The following is a 21299-nucleotide window of genomic DNA, read 5'->3' as shown; positions in this document are numbered from 1 at the left end:
TCTCAGCTGCAACGTATATAAATATACATATGTATATATATTTGCGTGAGTATTGTCTATCGCATCATCATCTCTAGCATCTATGCCAGTCAATGAGGTCATTCATTTTTTGAACTGGTTTATCCGCATTAGTGTTGCAGGGGGTGCTGGAGCCTATCCCAGCTGACTGAGCCAGAGGCGGGGGACACCCTGAGCCAATCGCAGACCATAAGGAGACGGACAACCATGCACACACACCCATACCTAAGGGCAATTTAAAGTGTCCAATTGCCCTACCATGCATGTTTTTGGAACGTGGGAGAAAACCGGATTTGAACCAAGGATCCCAGAGCTGTGAGGCCGACGCGCTAACCACTCAAGCCGCCGGGCCGCCCAGCCAATGAGTTAATACTTAAAAATAAAAATACCTACATTTTGAAACCCCTCCTTTTTTAAAACCCAATTATAATCCTCTGTTTAAGTGGAGGGGTTTCAAATTGGCCTTTGCATGCCTAGATTTTTCTGAACGCGGTCTCCTCGGAGAAAAAAAAATGGACGCCCCATGGTCTACACGCAGGGGTCGGGAACCTTTTTGATGGAAAGAGCCATAAACAATTCATATTTTTTAAATGTTAATCCTTGAGAGCCATGCTCCGAATTTAAAAGTCAACATACATGAAAATGTGTGCCTTTTTTAGTCACTTCACCACCTTTAAAGTTAAAAAAGTCTTTGAATTCTTTTGACATTGTTACGTTGTTGCTAATCAATGAGTATCAATGAGAAAATCCATGCAAAAGAGTGTAATGAAAAAAAAATGATTATAAGGCGCTGGGGTAGTGTCAATGCCATAATACCAACGTAATGCTCATATTCCTGCGCTTTCTCACCAGCAGTTTCCATAGTTTACCTCACAGGTTAGTGGAGAGCCATATGCACCCATCAAAACAGCCATATATAGCTCCCGAGCCATAGGTTCCCTACCCCTGGTCTACAGCGACAGCACAAGGTTCAGCTAGCAGAGAGCAAAATGGTGTCATGTTGTTGGTGTTTACCTGAGTTACTTGCCTGTTGACACTGAATTGAACAAAACATGGTGAGAACCCAGTTAAGCTTTAAGAATTTCCATTCATGCTATGGCAGCATAGTGTGTAAAGTTTGAAAAAGTTGCATTTAAAAATCATGGGGATTCAAGCAACCCATTTCCAGTTGTTTTTTTGTCAAAGAAAATGCTCTAAAAACTCAATTGATGCACAACCAGTTAAACTACTGAGAGCCAATATATAAATCAAATTCTTTCTTGTATCCATAAAGTGATTTTCTAATAGTAACACACCAATAGGCAATGCCATAATTATAATAATGCCAATAACTATACATAAATTTAAAGGATCCAAGTGGACAATTGTGGCTATCATCATAATTAGTGTTGCACCAATACCGACACTAGTTTGGGAAAGGGTACCATACTGGCATTAATGATTAGGAAATATGCTGCAAAATATATAGCATATATAAACACCACAATTGTAGTCAGTTACAAATTGTGGCGAATAAAAATAAGTATTTTGAGCCTAGGAGAGTTTGTATTGGGTAATGTGCTCTTTAGCAGTCATATTAGCCTATACTTTGAGAGGTAGCTAAACAAAATGGTAATTCTGGCTAGGATTTAACTTTAATGAACACTAAAATGAGCATATATAAAGACGTGTTGAGCGAAAATGGGAAACAGTTGAGTAGCGAACTTGTGTCCTCTCATCGCATGCGTTAAGGTAATGTACGAATCGATCCAAGATGGCGGCGCGCACGGGTGCAGTGGCTCTTTGTTCTCCAGTTTGGTACTTTTTATATTTTTAAATTACTTATTTATGTTTTTGCTGGGAAAACGCACTGTGGAGTAGCACCACCAATTTTGTTATACACAGCTGTGTATGATGACAATAAAGGCTTTTGAATTGATTTGATTTGAAAAATTGAACAAAAAAACAACGTTTTGGCCTTTAAGAGCCTTTTTAGTCTCAACTTTTAGATTTCATTCATTTATTTTCCCCAATTCCAGGCACAAAGGTTATTAATCACCGTCTGTCTGACAAAGGCATGAAAGCAAATACTTTACATTAAACTGAGTTTGCATCAATGTAGCACTAAATGGGAAAATAAAATAAAAACAAGGTTTTGGTACAGTATTGGCATCGGGAAATAGTATCGTGAGTGAAAAAAAAGGGTATTGGTGCAACAATAATTATTATGTAACACAGTTATTGCAGAAAGATGATTTAGAAAGACACATTGTAGTCATTTCATTGGTTAAAAAAATATTTTCCCTCAAAATCAAAATGTGAATGCTGAGAGCCGTCAAGCTGTCAAAAGGGAAATATAATACACAAATTTCTGTTCTATGAAGCGTTGTAGCAGTGTACAGTAGTACGTTTTGAAACGGAATGTAAAAGAGGCAAAGAAACAAAAGTAGCATGTCATAAAATAGTTATTGTTTCTGTTAAGTGAAAGTTCAGCATTTTCCATTGACACCTTTATAAATTCTTGTCAGAAAAACATTTTGGAAGCAATCATTTTTTAAAGGTAGTTTTGTTGATCGTGCATGATTAAAAGCAGTGGCAAAAAAAGACATTTTAATGGCAGTGAAAGCTTGTCTCTCAGCATCCTCACAATCGAGCGTAAAATTTAAAACTTAAAACTGCTATAAATAGTATCAAATAGTTACTATGGTATAAACAATACAGAAAAATCTCTGGCTCACTCAGGATTTGAGATGTTCTTATATACACAACACAAATCTTAATAGTATTTTTTCAGTGGCCCCAATACAAAAATAGACTTGTCAAATCCAGTGCATTTCAAAAGAGATTACAGGCAAAATAGAGTCACATTTAGGAGCTTGTCTAATGTGAGAGTCAGCGTACCCAACGACTAAAGCAGAGGGTCCTAATGCCTTCAAAAGATCAATTAGTGCATGGAGGGTTGCTGATCACAGCGACTGTCAACCTCAGTGACTTACGCTCAGAAAAATTACAGGTGAGATGATGGTGGTGGTTCCAAGAAAGGAAGGAGAGTGGACAGCTTTTCCCAAAGTACGAAAGCCAATCCAGGAAGAGCCTAAGGATCGTCCGATAGTATCTGCTTCAACACAGTCAGGAGGTGCTTGAGGCCGTAGATGTAGCCGTGATCGTGGCTTTCGCTTGGGAAAACATGGGCGAAGTCAATCATCTTGACCTCCACCTGCACGTTCCCTTCGCTCAACGCTTTTACCTCGCCGCCTCCTTGCACGATATCCTCGTCACTGGATCTGCTCTTCTCTTGTTCTCTTTTCTCTCCAAGTTGGGATTTGTTTCTATTTCCGTTGGGTGCTTGCTGAGACAGCCATGTGGAGTTGTCTTGCTGCGACGGTGTGTCGACAGTAACGGGTGGGCGCGGTCTTGTCCCCAAAGTGTCATCATCTCCACTACTGCCTTGAAGTTGCGCCTTGGCACAAAGATGGAGGCTAGCTTTCCTGCAATTGCTGTAAATTGATTCTAGGCTGGCATCGTTTTGAATGTTGTTGTTGTTGTTGTACTCTGCCATCTTTTCGTTCTTTTCACCGACTTCCTGCCTCCTTTCGTCCTGCTCGTTCCAATCTTTGCCCCTAGCAGCTGGGCTACAGGTGAGGGTACGGATGAGGGGTAAGGTGCGTGACATCGATGAGGACGGGAAACCCTCATAGACAAAGAGGAGGGAGCTGGCGTAGAAGACCAGCTGACGCTGAGATTCAAACCAGTGGAGGATGTTCTGAACTCGGCAAATGCTGGCGAAAACGGCATCCTTCCTCAGACAAACACCATTGTGAAAGAATTTAGCCAAGCCTGAGGGATGGGAAGAAGGATTTGTTCAGGCAGAGGGAACATTGAATTTACAAAATAATTGACATTTCACCACCCATAAGATCTTAAATACAAATGACTAAAAAATAGTTGGAATACTGTATTTTCCATTTTGTAAGGCGCACCTTCAATGAATGGCCTTTCTTAAAATTTGTTTCACATATAAGGTGCAGCAGATTATAAGACGCAGTACTAGTAGTGGTGGTAGTAGTTGAGAATTGTGTAGTAGTAGAAATAGTAGTATATTGGTAAGAGATCTGTTATAGATCAACTGGTTGGAGCCGTGTAAAAGAATTTCATTTCACAATGATTAACCAATATTCATCTATATACAGTGCCTTGTGAAAGTATTCGGGTCCCTTGAACGTTTCAACCTTTCACCACATTGCAGGTGTCAAACAAAGATGTAAAATTAAAACGTTTTGAATATGAACCGTATTTACTCGAATATAAGCCACTTTTGTCCGACAAAAAAGATGACTGAAGGGTACGGCTTATATGTACATAAAAACAGGACATGCATGAAACTGCAAGTTAATGACGCCATGACACGATGACGTCATGACGCAAGACAATGCGGCCAATACGGTCATTTATTTCAAAATAGAGAAAAGATAAACAGATAAAACGCAAAAAAAAAAGAAGTCTATGAATGAAATTCAAGAAAAAACGTACGTATCTTGCATAAAATGGAGTAATATGAACCATCGAAAGAATTGAGATATTTTGACATTAGAAGCAATTTGGCTGCCAGAACATCTTAAACTTCTGGTAAGAAAATTGTAATTTCTGTAATTTAGAAAGCATCAGGTTCTCATCAAGAAAGACTTATTTCTTTTTTCAAATTGAATAATTTGATATTTTGCATTTACAAAGACAGGCATTTTAACTCCCTTGTGAGATTGACCCTAATAATGCGCTTTTGATTCACACAGTATCTCAGAAATAAAAATGATGATTTTTCTTAAGATTTTCCCTTCAAAGTACAGGGGGGCGGCTTATACGCGAGAAATTGTAAAATTCAACAATTTTAAGGGTCTGGCTTATACGCGCGGGCGGCTTATATGCAAGTAAATACGGTAAGAATCACCAACAAGTGGGACACAATCATGAAGTGGAACGAAATTTATTGGATCTTTTAATACTTTACAAATAAAAACCTGAAAAGTGGGGCGTGCAATATTACTCGGCCCCCTTGCATTAATAGTTTGTAGCACCACCTTTTTCTGCAATTTGTTTGGGGTAGGTCTCTATCAGTTCTGCACATCGAGAGACAAATTCTTGCCCATTCTTCCTTGCAAAACAGCTCTACCTCAGTGAGGTTGGATGGAGAGTGTTTGTGAACAGCAGTATTGAACTCAGCCCAAATTCTCAATTGGATTCAGGTCTGGATTTTGACTTGGCCATTTTGACAACTGGATATGTTTATTTGTGAACCATTCCATTGTACATGGCTTTATGTTTTGAATCAGTGCCCTGTTGGAAGATAAATCTCCATCCCAGTCTCAGGTCTTTTACAGACTGCAACAAGTTTTCTTCCAGAACGGTCTTGTTTTTGGCTCCATTCATCTTCTCATCAATTTTAACCATCTTCCTTCTCCCTGCTGAAGAAAATCAGGCCCTGGCACCACCATGTTTGACAGTGGGAATGGTGTGTTCAGGGTAATGGGCTGTGTAGCTTTTACGCCAAACATATAGTTTGGTGTGTTCCCGGGTGGCTTGTGGCTTTAAACGAGATTTTTTGATTGATATCTTTGAAAAATAGCTTTCTTCTTGCCACTATTCCATAAAGGCCAGATTTGTGCAGTGTACGACTGATTGTTGTGCTATGGACAGACTCTCCCACCTCAGCTGTAGATTTCTGCAGTTCATTCATATTGATCATGGGCCTATTGTCTAAATCTCTGATCAGTCTTTTCCTTGTTTGAGGTGAAAGTTTAGAGTGCTCTTGGTAGAGTTGCAGCGGTCTAATGGTCCTTCCATTTCAATATGATTGCTTGCACAGTTCTCCTTGAGATGTTTAAAGCTTGGGAGATCTTTTTGCATCCAAATCCTGCTTTAAACTTCTCCATAACAGTATCTCGGACACGCCTGGTGTGTTCCTTTGTCTTCATGATGCTAGGTGCAATTTAAGCAGAACCCTGAGACGATCACAGAGCAGGTACATTTATACGGAGACATGATTACACACAGGTGGATTCTATTAATCATCAGTTAACATTAGATCATTCAGAGATCCTCACTGAACTTTTGGACTGAGTTTGCTGCACTGAAAGTTAAGGGGTCGAATAATATTGCATGCTCCCACATTTTTATTTGTTAAAAAAGTTTTTAAAAATCCAATACATTTCGTTCTACTTCACAATTGGCGAACGGTTGAAAAGTTCAGGGGGGCCGAATACTTTCACAAGGCAATGTATAAGGCGGACTGCCGGCTTCTGAAAATTAGTCTTTTAGTTGCGTCTAATCACTTGAAAAATACTGTAAATTTACTTGTCCTGAAAACAAATAAAAAGGATGATTGAAATTATTATTTAAAAATAAAAATACAATTCACCTACACATACACACACACACGCACAAGCAAACACACACAAATACCATCTTTAATGGTGTCCTTCAACAGTCCCCTCCCATAGTGCTGGTCAAATGTGTCAACTGTGTCACTGCAGATCTTGTAAACCTGTAAAAAGGGGGAAATGAACAAAAAACATTCTACATTAATGCCTTGAGATACGAGCTTAATGCATTCCGGGACCGAGCTTGCATGTCAATTTACTCATATCTCAAATCAAATTTTCCCGCATTGTCATCGTCATCAACTTGCAGTTTTGTGCATGTTTTTATGCGCACACAAGCCGTACCCTCGATTCAGTCATCATTTTTTTGTCCAACAAAAGCGGCTTATATGCGAGTAAATACGGTACCCTTTCGATACTGTGATCATTTTAATTTCTATCAAATTATGTGACATCATTTTGTTACAAATGCATCACCTACTTATTATCAGAAAATATATTCAACAAAATATCCCTCTGTTTAGATCTGATGTGTTTTCGGATGTGTTCTTCAATTTTCTTTGTGCAGTGTATTTTTTTTCCTACCAAGGGAAACAACTCACTGTAGCATTCACAGCACCTAGTGGTTGAATACTATAACTACACCCAAACCACTCAAGAAAAAACAGAAAATCAATTTAACTCCAGGGAACAGTCTGTCTTAAATCAGGTCTATGGGAATGAATTGTACTCACACCAAGTGTTTTACAAACAAACAAGTTCAAAGTCTCTCTCATCTCATCTTCTGAACCACTTTATCCTCACTAGGGTCGCGGGGGTGCTGGAACCTATCCCAGCTGACTTCGGGCCAGAGGCGGGTGACAACCTAAATCGGTGGCCAGCCAATCGCAGGGCACAAGGAGACAAACAACCATTCACACTCACACTCATACCTAGGGGCAATTTAGTGTCCAATCAGCCTATCATGCATGTCTTAGGAATGTCGGAGGAAACCAGAGTACCCAAAGAAAAACCCACGCCGGGGAGAACATGCAAACTCCACACAGAAAGGTCCGAACCTGGATTTGAACCCAAGTCCCGCAGTCTAAGGCTGACGCGCTAACCACTCAACCACCAGGCCGCCCTGAGTTCCAAGTTCATTTCACAAATTAAAAAAAATGAACTTGTTCAGTTGATAGTTGCATTAACCACATAGTCCGATGAGTTTCATAGTGTTTAATAGTCTTAAATAGTCGGGCCTTGTCAGGTTTGGCTGGAATTTTTAGGCCCGATATTAGCTCTATGTCCTATACAACGTTCCATTTTGGAGGAGTTAAGATTCCAGGTGAACTAAGACCAGTCTAAGAACCTAACTGCTGATGAGTGTCTCAATACGCTGGTCTAATTTAGTTTCTTCAATTGCAACATAAGGTTTATTTTGTAGCCTCATCAAACATTTTACAAAATTGTAACTACCAAGATTTTTTGGATATAGTACTGAGGATATCTTAGAAGCAGGAAATTATAATTATGCAAACAACAGATAGGAACAGAGTAAATGTTTAAATATTTTACTTGTTTCCTTTAAAAGATAAGATGTACAATTAGTCTTTCCTGCTTTCTCCCACCCATGTTGACCCACTAATCAGTGTTAACTCATTCACAATCAGTTCTACCCACAAAAGATCCTATTCTTTGTATATATACTGTGATCCTTCTCCACTTCGCATCCTTAACTTTTGCGGCTTCTCTATACATCACATATTTTTTCTGAGGTATAAAAAAAAGTTAATAAAAATGTCTAAATATGCGTCAGAATAGAACACAATATTATGTGTACAGTAATACCTTGACATATGAGTGTCCCAACATATGAGAAAGTTGAGATACGTGGATAATTCAGAGCAAATTTTTGCCTCGAGATATGAGACAAATTTAAGATACGAGCACACGAGATGGTTCCCGATGCAGCCGTCCGGGTGGCCGAGTATGCGAGTGGCTGTCTATGAGAACAGCATCTTTCTCAAACGCATCTCCCTCGTGTAAAGATATCTACTAGCACCGGGCCGTACAGGTTGCATTTTTTACTGGCGATAGCGTGAGCGAGTCGACAATCAGCGAAAAAGCCAACGGAATCTACATGGACTTGAAACCAAAACAAGCATCTGAGAAAGACATCAGCTAAACCCTTCAAAGCGAGTCCTGGCTGGTTCGATCATTTTAAAAAACAAACAGGACGAAACGAACACTCGGTTCTGAGCCATGGAGAATCAGGAAGTTCCGACTCGAAAGTCGCGGTGGAATACTTTAACATCTTTCCCTCGGTTATCGCACAAGAAGGTTTAAACTTTGTCTAACGTAATATTAAAACGTATGTTTAAGAGTATTGTGTATAGCAATCTAGGTTCATTTTAAATTTAAAGTTTATGTTATGTTACGAGCGCGGTGCATGCCGCCAAGTCTCTTTCCCTTCCTCACCCTCCACGCCCCTTAAATCCAATCAGCCTACCATGCATGTTTTTGGAATGTGGGAGGAAACCGGAGTACCCGGAAGGAACCCACGCATCCCCAGTGAGAACATGCAAACTCCACACAGATGGACATGACCTGGATTTGAACCCAAGACCCCAGAGCTGTGAGGCCGATGCGCTAACCACTTGCTCCACCGGTCCGCCCCACCTCCTTCCCATGTCTGCTATATTCAAAAACACGTTTTGTTTAAATAATGATGTTCTATAACAGACCATGGTCTAACTCACCCTCATGCCGAGGACCAGGAAGCCCATCTCTTCCATTAGTGGGTACTTCCGGATCTGTTGCTCCCTTTTCTCTTGCGAGGCATACGGATCGTAGCTTCGCTGGCCCAGCTTCACATCCATGATGCACGGCTTGACAAAGCGTCGGGTCACATCCTCGAGCTTCATGTAAAGGTCTGAGGCAGCAATGTGCAGAGAAATATTTGACTATGTAAGTACAAAGTGCTGGAGCGGAATATTTGTCATTACTACTGTAAATCCTGTATTGCATTTTTACACCTTGCAAATTTACCAACAGTTTCTTACCATTAGGTGCATCAGGAGATGACAAGGTGCCGTAATATTTTGGAAGATGGTTCTGAAGCTCAAGAAGGCATGGGTCACAACAGTCTTCTGCATATACCTAGAAAAAGTAGAAAAAGACAACCATGAAAATGGGAGTGTTGGAGAAAGTATTGTAAATCCATTGAAAGTAGGGTTTCCCAACTCAATTTCTCTGATTGGGAAAGAGTATGGCCACAAAAACGGTTTCAAGTACTGTATGTTTCAGACCAAGTCGCACGAGTATAAGTTGTACTTGCACAAAAATGAACAATAAAAGGGTGAAAAAACATATACGTCGCGAGAGAATATAAGTCGAGGAATCTACTTGATAAAATACAATACAAAGAACAGACATGTCTTCTTGAAAGGCATTTATAATAAAAAAATGATAAGAAGAAAATAGGCAACAAAGGGCTGAATAGGTAAATCTACGGGTTTGCTATTGCGACCCATGAGGGTTGTTGAAATGAGCAACACAGACCTCGAGCGTCCTTTTGGCATTCACTGTAAAAACAAGACGCAAGAGGAATGTATGCATTTAACAAAAAGAACATGAACGAGTTACATTATTAAATGGTGGTTCTGACCAGACCAGGTCACAATGAATTTGACAAATCCCCTCTGGAACAGCTCTGGGCTCAAATCCAGGTCAGTCCACCTGTGTGGAGTTTGCATGTTCTCCCCGGGGGCCTGGGTGGGTTTTCTTCGGGTACTCCAGTTTCCTCCCAAATTCCAAAAACATGCATGGTAGGCTGATTGGACATTCTAAATTGCCCCTAGGTATGGCCATGAGCGTGAATGGTTTTCTGTCTCCTCGTGCCCTGGGATCGGCAGGCCACCGATTCAGGGTGTCCCCTGCCTCTGGCCTGAAGTCAGCTGGGATTGGCTCCAGCACCCCCGCGACCCTAGTGCGGATAAAGCGGTTGAGGAAATGAATGTGAGCATTCATTGTGAGATGGTGAGTGTTACCATGCTATAAAACTGCATCTCTCTTAGTCCTCTGGGTGGAGGCTGAAGTTGCTTCAGGACTGTTCCATCTGGATGCTGCAGAATTCCTTCAACAAATGAGAAAAATGTATAAGCAAACATTTCTAATTTAATGTTTTTTTCATACATGTAATTTATTATTTATATTCGTAATTTCAAGCTTTAATTTTGTGAAGTCCTCAGAAATGGCCAACTACTTAGAGTCAAGCTATTTTGCTGCATCAGATTAAACTAAATAGGTGTATAAAAATTTTAAATGCAGTACTTTTACAGTTTTTATTGTGATTAAAGCTGGGCAAATCTGGCCCAAGAATGAGGGATTTTTTCTTCTTAAATCAGCCAATCTTATAATTTTTTTACTTGGGTGGATACTATTGTGCTTTAATCGGTAATGAATAAATGAATAAAAATAAACTGAAGTAGTTAAACAATTCATTTTAATAGAACTATTTTTAATTATATATTATAAATATTGGGCAGCCCGGCAGCTTCACAGCTCTGGGGTCCTTGGTTCAAATCCAGGTCGGGCAACCCGAGTGGAGTTTGCATGTTCTCCTCGAGCCTGCATGGGTTTTCTCCGGGTACTCTGGTTTCCTCCTACATTCCAAAAACATGCATGGTAGGCTGATTGGACACTCTAAATTGCCCCTAGGTATGAGTGTGAGCATGAATGGTTGTCCGTCTCCTTGTCCCCTGCGATCGGCTGGCCACCGATTCAGGGTGTCCCCCGCCTCTGGCCCAAAGTCAGCTGGGATAGGCTCTACCACCCCCCACGACCTTAGTGAGGATAAAGTGGTTCAGAAAATGAATGAATGAATAAATTATAAATATTAACAAAAAGTAACTGCAGTGATTACTTACTTTGCAAAGAACACTCCTTAATGTAAATATTTTAGACACTAGGCCGAAATTTCATAGGCAGAAAGTAAATAATAAAAAATATCTATATGATCTTTAAATCATCATAAAATTGCAAGAATATACTAAAAACATATGTATATGATAAATAAGGTTTTTTCTGGGAGGTGAGTAAAAATAAATAAACTGCCCCTCAGACAGTTAGACCAATGAGGAGGTCTGCTGGAAGAAGCAGCATCTGACTGCAATCAACTGATTACAGTTGTAGGAGAACAGATTGGTGAAAAGGTGTCGTCTTTCTGGAATGAGTTTGACACCTATGGTCTAGGGCAGTGGTCCCCAAACTATTCCAGAAAGGGCCGTAGTGGGTGCGGGTTTTCATTCCAACCTGTAAGAGGAAACCTTTCCACCAATCTGGTATCCTAGAAGTTCAATCAGTGGATTGCAGTCGGGTGCTTTTTTTCAGAAGAAACCTCATTGGTTAAACTGTTTGTGTTGAATCGGTTAGAAAAAAAAACCTGCACCCACAGCGGCCCACGAGGACCGGTATGGAGACCAATGGTCTAGGGCATGTGTCAAAGGGTGGCCCGGGGGCCAAATCTGGCCCACCGCATCATTTTGTGTGGCCCGAGAAAGTAAATGGTGAGTGCCAACTTTCTGTTTTATGATGAAATTCAAATGAAGATTGTAGATTATTTCCCGTTTCCTCATTTTAAATCAATAATTGCAAAAAATTGTACTAATTTGTTTATTAATCGATTAATTTTGGCAGCCTAGTTGGAAGACATAACGGCCCTCCGGATGTAATCGAAACTACCATGTGGCCCGCAACAAAAAATTAGTTTGACACCCCTGGTCTACGGTGTAGTCTGCCATTTGCTCAAAGTCAGCTGGGCGATAAACAACAAAATTACTAAACTGCTTTCTTTAGATTCGTTTTTTCAACAATTTTGTGTACTCATGTCAAGGTTAAAAAGGGTGGAAAAACATAACATGTGGTCTTTAATAGAGAATCCCTCGAATATTGTGGTTATTGTATACCAGACATGGCCACGATAATCGAAAAATCGCGAAGTAGGGTCACCCTTATAACTTTTTTTTCTTTAGTGCTGAGTCCTAATAGCAAGAGTGGCTTCCGCTTATGAGTTTCAGCTTGGATTTTTACATTTTTCTGAACTTAAAAAAATTTAAAACATTAAAAAATAATAATAATTCTTCAGTGCTGGGTCCTAGAAGCAAAAGCGGCTTCCGCTTACGAGTTTCAGCGCGGATTTTCACATTTTTATGAACTTTAAAATATATATTTTTAAATAGTTAAGAGGAAAAAAAATCACGATAAGTGAAGACGCGATAATCGAAGGATTACTGTATTCACACTTTAACCAGTCAGCCACATATTAATGAAACTCTGGCCATCTGCAAAGCATGTATAAATTCTTGTCAAATCACATTTTTTATTTTTTTTTCTCTGCTCTTTTGATCACAAAGGTTCTTGAACCCAGGACTATACAATACGGCAATACAATTCATTGGTGGGCAGGTGTTGTATCTTTTGTTATTCATTGTTCAGAGCTCTCACTGTTGGCTCTGCGGAAAAAAAAGCTGTCCATAAACCTGCTGGTATGAGTCCTGTGGGTCTTGCAACAACTGCCTGAGGACAGTGGGTTGGACACACTTAACGACCGTGATAACGGACAGGATAGCGCTGATAAAAGTCTCTGTTTAGCAACGAAAACTTCCTTCCGACTTGTCATTGTGAAAACTTTAAAGTATGAGACCAACATAACCTGACAGAAAATCATTAACTTAGATACCACAAAGAAATGTACATTTAGAAGATTCACTTCTACTACCGTTCTGTATACAAAAGTAGTGATAGCAGTTTATTTCTTATTGGTATTCCACTTTAGGAAACCTTTAAAAGGTCTTAAATTAGAGTTGGTTTAGGTACATTTGAGTCTGAAACTATGGAGGTCAATGCATGTGGAAGCTTAGGAAAACAAGCAACAGGAGGAGCACAATCATGTTCAGTCAGCAGCAATACAGGATGGGCAGGATTCCACTATTTGTTCTACACAGCATAATGTAACACTGTCAGTTCAGTCTATCACTTCAATGTGCGTATGTGAGTTGTGTTAATGATTGTTGAAGACCAAGCCCAGTCATAAACCAAGATAAGATCTTAGTGTTTCACTCAATGGTGCTCTGTTTAAAACGACATTCAAGTAACTCTCTCCAAGAAAACAAGTATCATATGAAACCGATTGTTTCATTTTTAGTCTCTATTCCATTCTATAATAGTAAATAATAATGCTGAATATAAATGATTCATTGACTGATTGACTCTTTATACACCTGTTGCTTTCCTCTGAAACATTTTCATTGTTTAATAAACTGAAAATAAAAATACATTTGAAAAAGTTTCACTTACTGACAATTAAAGCATTGTTTACTAGGCAGCAGTGTATACTCAACTGGGCTTTTGTTTTTTTTGCGTTGTGCCTGTACTTTTTGCATAATGATTATTTAAAAAAACATTTCACTGCCAACTGTGATCAAACAAGATTTGATTACTGATGACGTACTTGAAGTTCAACCAAGTAATGACATGTGAATCAACTTGACTTCCTTGATTTTTTCTCTCCCATAGTAACCTCTGAATTGCATGTCATGATGGCGGAATTACCGTATTTTCTCGCATATAGGCCATATTTGTAACTAAAAAAATCATGACTGAATCAAGGGTACGGCTTATATGCACACAAGACTTGCTATACTTTCACCAGTAGATGTCGGCAAAGTAACATTTACTATTAATTGGTTATTTTCTGTTTTGCAGTCGGAAAACAACCATTACTGGATGAATTAATTCCTTATTATATTGACCCTAATAATGTGCTTTTGACTCATACGGTATCTCAGAAATACCACGTGCCATGATTTGTCTTAAGATTTTCCCTTCAAAGTAACACATTTGTAGTCCCTATTAAAACCATGAATATGGACGTCAATCAGGGGGCGGCTTACATGCGAGAAATTGTAAAATTCTATGATTTTATGCCATTTTAAGAGTGCGGCTTATACGCAGGGGCAGCTTCTATGCGAGTAAATACTGTATTTGTGACTTGCACATACAGTAATACCTTGAGATATGAGCTTATTGTGTTCCGGGACCGAGCTTGTATGTCGATTTGCTCGTATATGAAATCCATTTTTCCCATAGAAATGAACTAAATACAAATTAATTCGTTCCGACCCTCTGAAAAAATATATTACAATTGTTACAATGGAAAAACATATTTTTATTCAACACCTTCTCACAAATACAGTACAGACAGACGGTACCGTTTATCGCAGAGAGGGAGAGAAGGAGTGAGGGAGTGAGAGAGAGGGAGAGAGAGAGAAAGGGAGAGCGAGAACAAGAGAGAGGGGAGAGGAGAAGACAACTAGGCTGCCAAATAGATTTGGGCCATAAAACGATAACGATAATTATCTACAAATATTTGTTGTCAAAAATAATTGTAAAAACTTCCAATAAAATTTGATATGTTTAAACTGCAATTACAGCACTTAAACACCACAAAGAACAGAGGAGCTGATGCAGCGTGAACGCTAGTTCCAGACCGACATTCAGTAGACTAAGAACATGGTAAGGAACAGACGGTACTCGGACATTTCATCGAAAGACGTTTAGTCCACGGACGCTTGGTCGAACGGACGCTTGGTCGAACGGACGCTTGGTCGAACGGACGCTTGGTCGAACGGACGCTTGGTCGAACGGACGCTTGGTCGAACGGACGCTTGGTCGAACGGACGCTTGGTCGAACGGACGCTTGGTCGAACGGACGCTTGGTCGAACGGACGCTTGGTCGAACGGACGCTTGGTCGAACGGACGCTTGGTCGAACGGACGCTTGGTCGAACGGACGCTTGGTCGAACGGACGCTTGGTCGAACGGACGCTTGGTCGAACGGACGCTTGGTCGAACGGACGCTTGGTCGAACGGACGCTTGGTCGAACGGACGCTTGGTCGAACGGACGCTTGGTCGAACGGACGCTTGGTCGAACGGACGCTTGGTCGAACGGACGCTTGGTCGAACGGACGCTTGGTCGAACGGACGCTTGGTCGAACGGACGCTTGGTCGAACGGACGCTTGGTCGAACGGACGCTTGGTCGAACGGACGCTTGGTCGAACGGACGCTTGGTCGAACGGACGCTTGGTCGAACGGACGCTTGGTCGAACGGACGCTTGGTCGAACGGGTTCGCGAGTCCCGAGGTTTGAGTCACGAGACTTTCATTTGTTTAACCCTAACCCTATTCACTCAATGTTAAATAATAGTGATTAAATCCCTATTCACCCAATGTTAAAATCTATCAATTGCATGCGAACCCGTTCTACCAAACGTCCGGTCGACCAAACGTGAGGTAGACCAAACGTCCGGGGACCAAACGTCCGGGGACCAAACGTCTTTCGACGAAACGTCCGGTCATGGGAACAGACAGCTATAGCTATAGAGCAGGTAACACAGAGCATGGAAGCAAAAGGACTATAATAGCCAAAATGAGTGATTTTGAGATGCAGGACAACACTGAGCTGACCCACTAAAAGATCCAAGGGAAGTCCCCCTGTCGTTTTCTTGAGTTCTTTCTTTTTTAAAGGCCTCGTAAATACCTGCGTACAAACAGCAAGTAGCCGTATTGTAAATTTCCTTAACCCATTTTTCTCATTTGAACACAGCCTGTAATTCTTTTCATACTTGATATCAATGAGTTTTCCCATTTTATACAAATGTTATGAAAACTTTACAAAAATCTAAAACTTTTTCACTTGGGTTAAGATGGATTACGTTCATCCAACTTCAAAAAATAAATAAATAAACGGCCATGTGAGGTAAATATAAATTTCTTTTTATGAGGCTGAAAATAGTCTGCTTGCAAACAGATGTCTTCAGTTAATTATTTCATTTATTTGATCATGCACAGCAACTTTTGGTTTAAAGGCAAATTTATAAAAATAAAGACGCCTGTCAACATTTCTACAGGTTTTATTATTCATTACTTTTCATAGTGTAAGGAGGGGGGGTGTTCTTATCTTTACTGCACAACAGAATAATAAAAATCATCATATTTTCTATTCTCTTATCTTATAAAGTAAGGTGATATAGTTACTTTCACAATTGAATAACGAGGAACGTAATTTATTAACTCATTCACAAAAGTTTGAAGTTTCAAATTTGAAAGATAAAAAAGATGTGATAGTTATTGTGATAATTATCAATAGACTTATTTGTTTTTATCATGATAATTTCTGTCATATCGCCCAGCCCTACTGCCAAAGTTAATAGCATAATGAATTCAGTTTTTCTGATAGTCAACAGCTTAATTAGCGAGAGGAAGATTTGTCCACATCCTCTTAATAGGATTTTGAACCTCTGAATAGGAAATACTCTCTTTGTATTTTTTCCTTTATTTACCTTTTTTAATAAAGAAAGGGGAAAACAACAAATACAGACGCTCCCCTACTTACGAACGCAATTGGTTCCGAGCGATTGTTCATAAGTTGAATTTGTTTGTAAGTTGATTCAGTGCTATATTTTGTATTATAATTTATGTTTAAGGCCGATATAAGTATATTGAAGGTTTATATAAGTGCATTTGTATGTTTAAGGCTTGTATAAGTAACACGCATTGGTTTGTACTGAAAAAAAAAACATTTAATAAAATGGAGAGAATATGTACAGTACTGTAGAGAGAGAGAGATTTATGTATTAGAAACTGGCCAAAAGAAGCGACCTAATGACGATTGCACAGTTTTCTTCTTTTTTTCATCATAAATGATGCGGTAGCACTGTATGGCATCATTCAATTGATTTGCAAACTTTGTGCAACGTTCAATATTTGGGTCCTGCTGCTCGATCTTTCTGTTTATAAATGGTACTGACGGTCGAACGATTCAATGCCCGTGAAACGCTCACCACTCTCACGCGCATCAAGCTTCGTTATTATTGCCACTCGTTTCAAATGAAATGGCTTGCCTCTTCCTTGCAACTCCCTCAATAGAAGCCTTTAGCTTTTTACCAACCATATTCAATATTGGATGCATGAGATATTTAATGATACAAATGAAAAAGGTTCTTTGCACACTGGAGATACATTCACGCACTTCCGCATTGCAACGAAGAAGAAGGTAGATGCTGGGTGAGCTGAGCTCTCACAGCGCCAGGCGTCGGTATTAGCGGCGGAAAGAAGTACTACTCCGAAAAAGGGGCGAAATACAAAATTGGACTTGCGAACATTTTTGGACTTAAACGCAATTTGCAGACATGTTCGTATGTACCGTTGTTCGTAAGTTGAATGTTCGTAAGTAGGGGGGTGTCTGTACTTTTTATCTTTTCTTTTTTTTAAATGAAAACAGTAAATATTCTATTTTTTTACATTTAAAAATAAAAATGGAAGAGTAAACAATCTCCATTCTACTTATTCATTTTCTGAACCGCTTTATCCTCACTGGGGTCGCGGGGGGTGTTGGAGCCAATCTCAGCTGGGGGACACCTTGAATTGGTGGCCAGCCAATCGGAGGGCACAATGAGACAATAAAAGCATTCAATTCAATTCAGCTTACCATGCATGTCTATGGAATGTGGGAGGAAACCGGAGTACCCAGAAAAAACCCACACACACCTGGGGAGAACATGCAATTTCATTTTTTTCTTAGAAAGGAAAAACATTAAATACTACCTTTTATCTTTTAATCATTTTTTGTTTGATTTACAGCAGCCAGAAATTGTGAAGACATGAATACTGGATCTGATCTGATCTTGAGACCAAGTCCGGTACTGTTCAATGCTCCAAAAATAACCGTACTTGCCTTTATTGTAACCCCAGTTATCCTACAAAAAGTTGTGGCTAAATGAAATGCAGAGTGGTAACTTTGCGGGAACATCAATTCACAGTGAGTGGTGAGCAAAACAGTGAACACTTTCACACAAGAATTATGATGTTTATCTTTTCTTTTCCTAAATATTTTTATTACATTCATATAAGGCAAGCATCTAGAACCTGTGGCCTGCGGGATCAAAATTTGTGGCCCCCAGCTGACATCCAATTGTAGTACTGGTGTTGCATGCATATATTTTGTGATGGGCAAATAAAAAGAAAATATGAATAATTTTATATTGAATAAATGAATTAACTGAAGGCTACATTTTGGGGGAAAAGCCAATCCAACTGAGTTCGGGCCAAAGGCAGACTACACCATAGACTGGTCGCCAGTCAGTCGTAGGGCACAGAGAGAGAGAAAGGCAACCATTTGGACTGAGAATCATACTGCCACCGAGCGGGAATCGATTTCATGCTTGCTCACATCTAAATCGGGGAGTGAACCACCAGCAGGTGGCTAAAAATATTAAAATAGTAATAAAAATTAAAGTTTAAAAAAACACCTAAAATAAATTACTAAAATAAAAGCAACCAAAAACAAATTGCCACATTATAATACATTTAAGAAAGGGACATAAAAGACAAATTATAATAAATTGGACCAGTGTGTATTTTGTTTTCTTATTTCATCTCATTTTCTGAACCGCTTTATCTTGAGGTCTCGGGGGGTGCTGGAGCCTATCCCAGCTGACTTCGGGCCAGAAGTGGGGGACACCCTGAATTGGTGGCCAGCCAATCACAGGGCACAAGGAGAAAAACAACCATTCATGCTCACACTCATACCTAGGGACAATTTAGTGTCCAATCAGCCTACCATGCAGGTCTTTAGAATTTCGGAGGAAACCGGAGTACCCGGAGAAAACCCACGCATGCCCGGGTGAACATGCAAACTCCACACAGGTGGACTGACCTGGATTTGAAGCCCAGGTCATTCACTGTGAGGCCGACGCACTGACCACTCAGCTGCCGGGCCGCCCTATTTTGTTTAGTTTCCAAATAAAATTCTGCCATTAACGGTGGTAGATGTCCAATGCATTTTACCTATTTCTGTCAAATTGTTGTTTTCAATATCAATCTCCCTCTTTTACCAACTAGTACAAAACTTACTAAGTGACGTGGGCAGGTAGTCTCTCATCTAATTTTCGGAACCCCTTTATCCTCACTAGGGTCTCGGGGGGTGCTGGAGCCTATCCCAGCTGACTTCAGTCCAGAGGCTGGGGACACCCTGAATTGGTGGCCAGCCAATCGCAGGGCACGAGGAAAGAGACAACCATTCACGCTCACACACATACCTAGGGGCAATTTAGAGTGTCCTATGAGCCTACCATGCATGTCTTTAAAATGTGGGAGGAAACCGAAGACCCGGCGAAAACCCATGCAGGCCTGGAAAGACCTTTGGAATGGATGTCCATCATAGTCAATGAATGGGCTAACGTCCTGCTGTGGATGTTAGCCCTGTTTTGGTTTGCTGTGTTGAGCGAATTCAATGCTTTTCAAACAACTCACGTCAAGTTGAACGAGTAAGAGCACATTCATCTACCACATTGGTTTTAGTTCACGCCATGGTACACCTGTTGTCACTCAAGTTTTACTTACCCACTTTATCCACTCCATACTTGTGACCCGCGACCTGATGTGACAGCGGCACACAGCCATTCAGGTGAGCCGGTCCTGGTGTTCCAATTTGCCGGGGACCGCTCATTTCTTTAGTGGAGGCACCAGGAGACATACACGGGGTGATGTTGACACCGACAGCGGAATTCAGCTCCAGTCTACCGAGCGCTAAGGAGGACTCCATCATCACTTGATGATGGTGACTTGCGGACATTCGTAATATTAACGACGAGGCCCAGTTGTCTTCGTAGTAAACAAAAAATATAGCTATATATATCAGTATCCTAAAAGTCAGTGCATGGCTTCACGTAGTTATTACGTAACCAACGCCCTGGATGCAGTAGCAATAAAGTGTTAGGGCGTGAGGTTGTTTAGTCTTTAGGGAAGTGGTCCAGTCCAGACGAAAGCAAAGAGGCTCCGTTCGCTGATTTTGACTCGCGGTGACAACTTCTTTGACGGAGGGCGACAGTGTTATCCCCGCTGTGACCTGCAGTGAAGCAGACCTCCTGGGGAGCGCTGATTCAATGATTTTCATATCTTGAACAGCAGCATAAATACAATCTGGCCACATCCCACTTCCTGATAGTGTCCATAGGTTATGGGTGAACCAGCACCATTTCCGTGTGGGCACTTCAAATTAAAACAACAGGCGTCGTGTGGTACATACTGAACAACGACGCCAATGAACTTGTCACTATCAATGATTACATAATATTGCACCATTCTAAAAACAATGTTTTTATATGAATTGACACTACCATATTTTCAATAACTGCTCACTTTTCTCACGGAGCTCCCGTTCCTCATTTTGGCTGGTGGTGTTGAGTCGCTGAGGGCTGATGTTGCCAGATATTCAGAGAATTAAGATTTGTATTTATTTTTGTTGCAAAAAAAAGAAAACTAGAGAAATGGTGGACGGATATTACAGAAACGGTGTTGTCCAAACGTTGTTTCCGAAGTCTACCATTTTGAACTAGAAAAAAAATACTCGTAACGCCGCAGGACCACCTTAAAATGAAAGCCTACCCTATTCGGTAAGACGAAACAAGGGACTCTTCAGCCTTATAACAATATTTGAACGTGGGTGCGTGGAATACGGTATAGGTTCGAGTGACGATACCCAAAGCGTTGCGACATTTCCATACTGTCGCAAACATGCTTTTACTCCTTTACGGCAGGCGGTGTCGTGATGTTGTTGTTGTTGTTTTTTAAAATATGTGGGTAATTTAGACTGTCCAATCAGCCTACCATGCATGTTTTTGGAATGTGGGAGGAAGCCGGAGTACCGAAGGAAACCCACGCAGGCCCGGGGAGAACATGCAAATTCCACACAGATGGACATGACCTGGATTTGAACCCAGGACCCCAGAGTTGTCAGGCCGACGCACTAACCACTCGCTCCACCGGGCCGCCCATATTTACAGTGGTACCTCGACATACGAGTGTCCCGACATACGAGCAATTTGAGAT

The 21299-nt window shown here is 40.5% G+C and overlaps 1 protein-coding gene across 1 annotated transcript; it reads right to left on the bottom strand.

Annotated features, from left to right (window-relative positions):
* Positions 1-2000: 2000 nt before the first annotated feature.
* Positions 2001-20965, bottom strand: ipmkb (inositol polyphosphate multikinase b). The gene is made up of 6 exons (XM_077626390.1): positions 19812-20965; positions 10400-10485; positions 9413-9509; positions 9110-9282; positions 6454-6535; positions 2001-3834 (listed from the first exon to the last, which is right to left on the bottom strand). Exons 1-6 carry the CDS (start codon positions 20041-20043, stop codon positions 3092-3094), a joined length of 1413 nt encoding a protein of 470 aa, XP_077482516.1. The 5' UTR covers positions 20044-20965; the 3' UTR covers positions 2001-3091.
* Positions 20966-21299: the final 334 nt, after the last annotated feature.

This window comes from Stigmatopora argus, chromosome 18 (assembly GCF_051989625.1).
Source record: "Stigmatopora argus isolate UIUO_Sarg chromosome 18, RoL_Sarg_1.0, whole genome shotgun sequence".
Lineage (NCBI taxonomy): Eukaryota > Metazoa > Chordata > Actinopteri > Syngnathiformes > Syngnathidae > Stigmatopora > Stigmatopora argus.
This window is presented reverse-complemented; position numbering and strand designations above follow the sequence as displayed.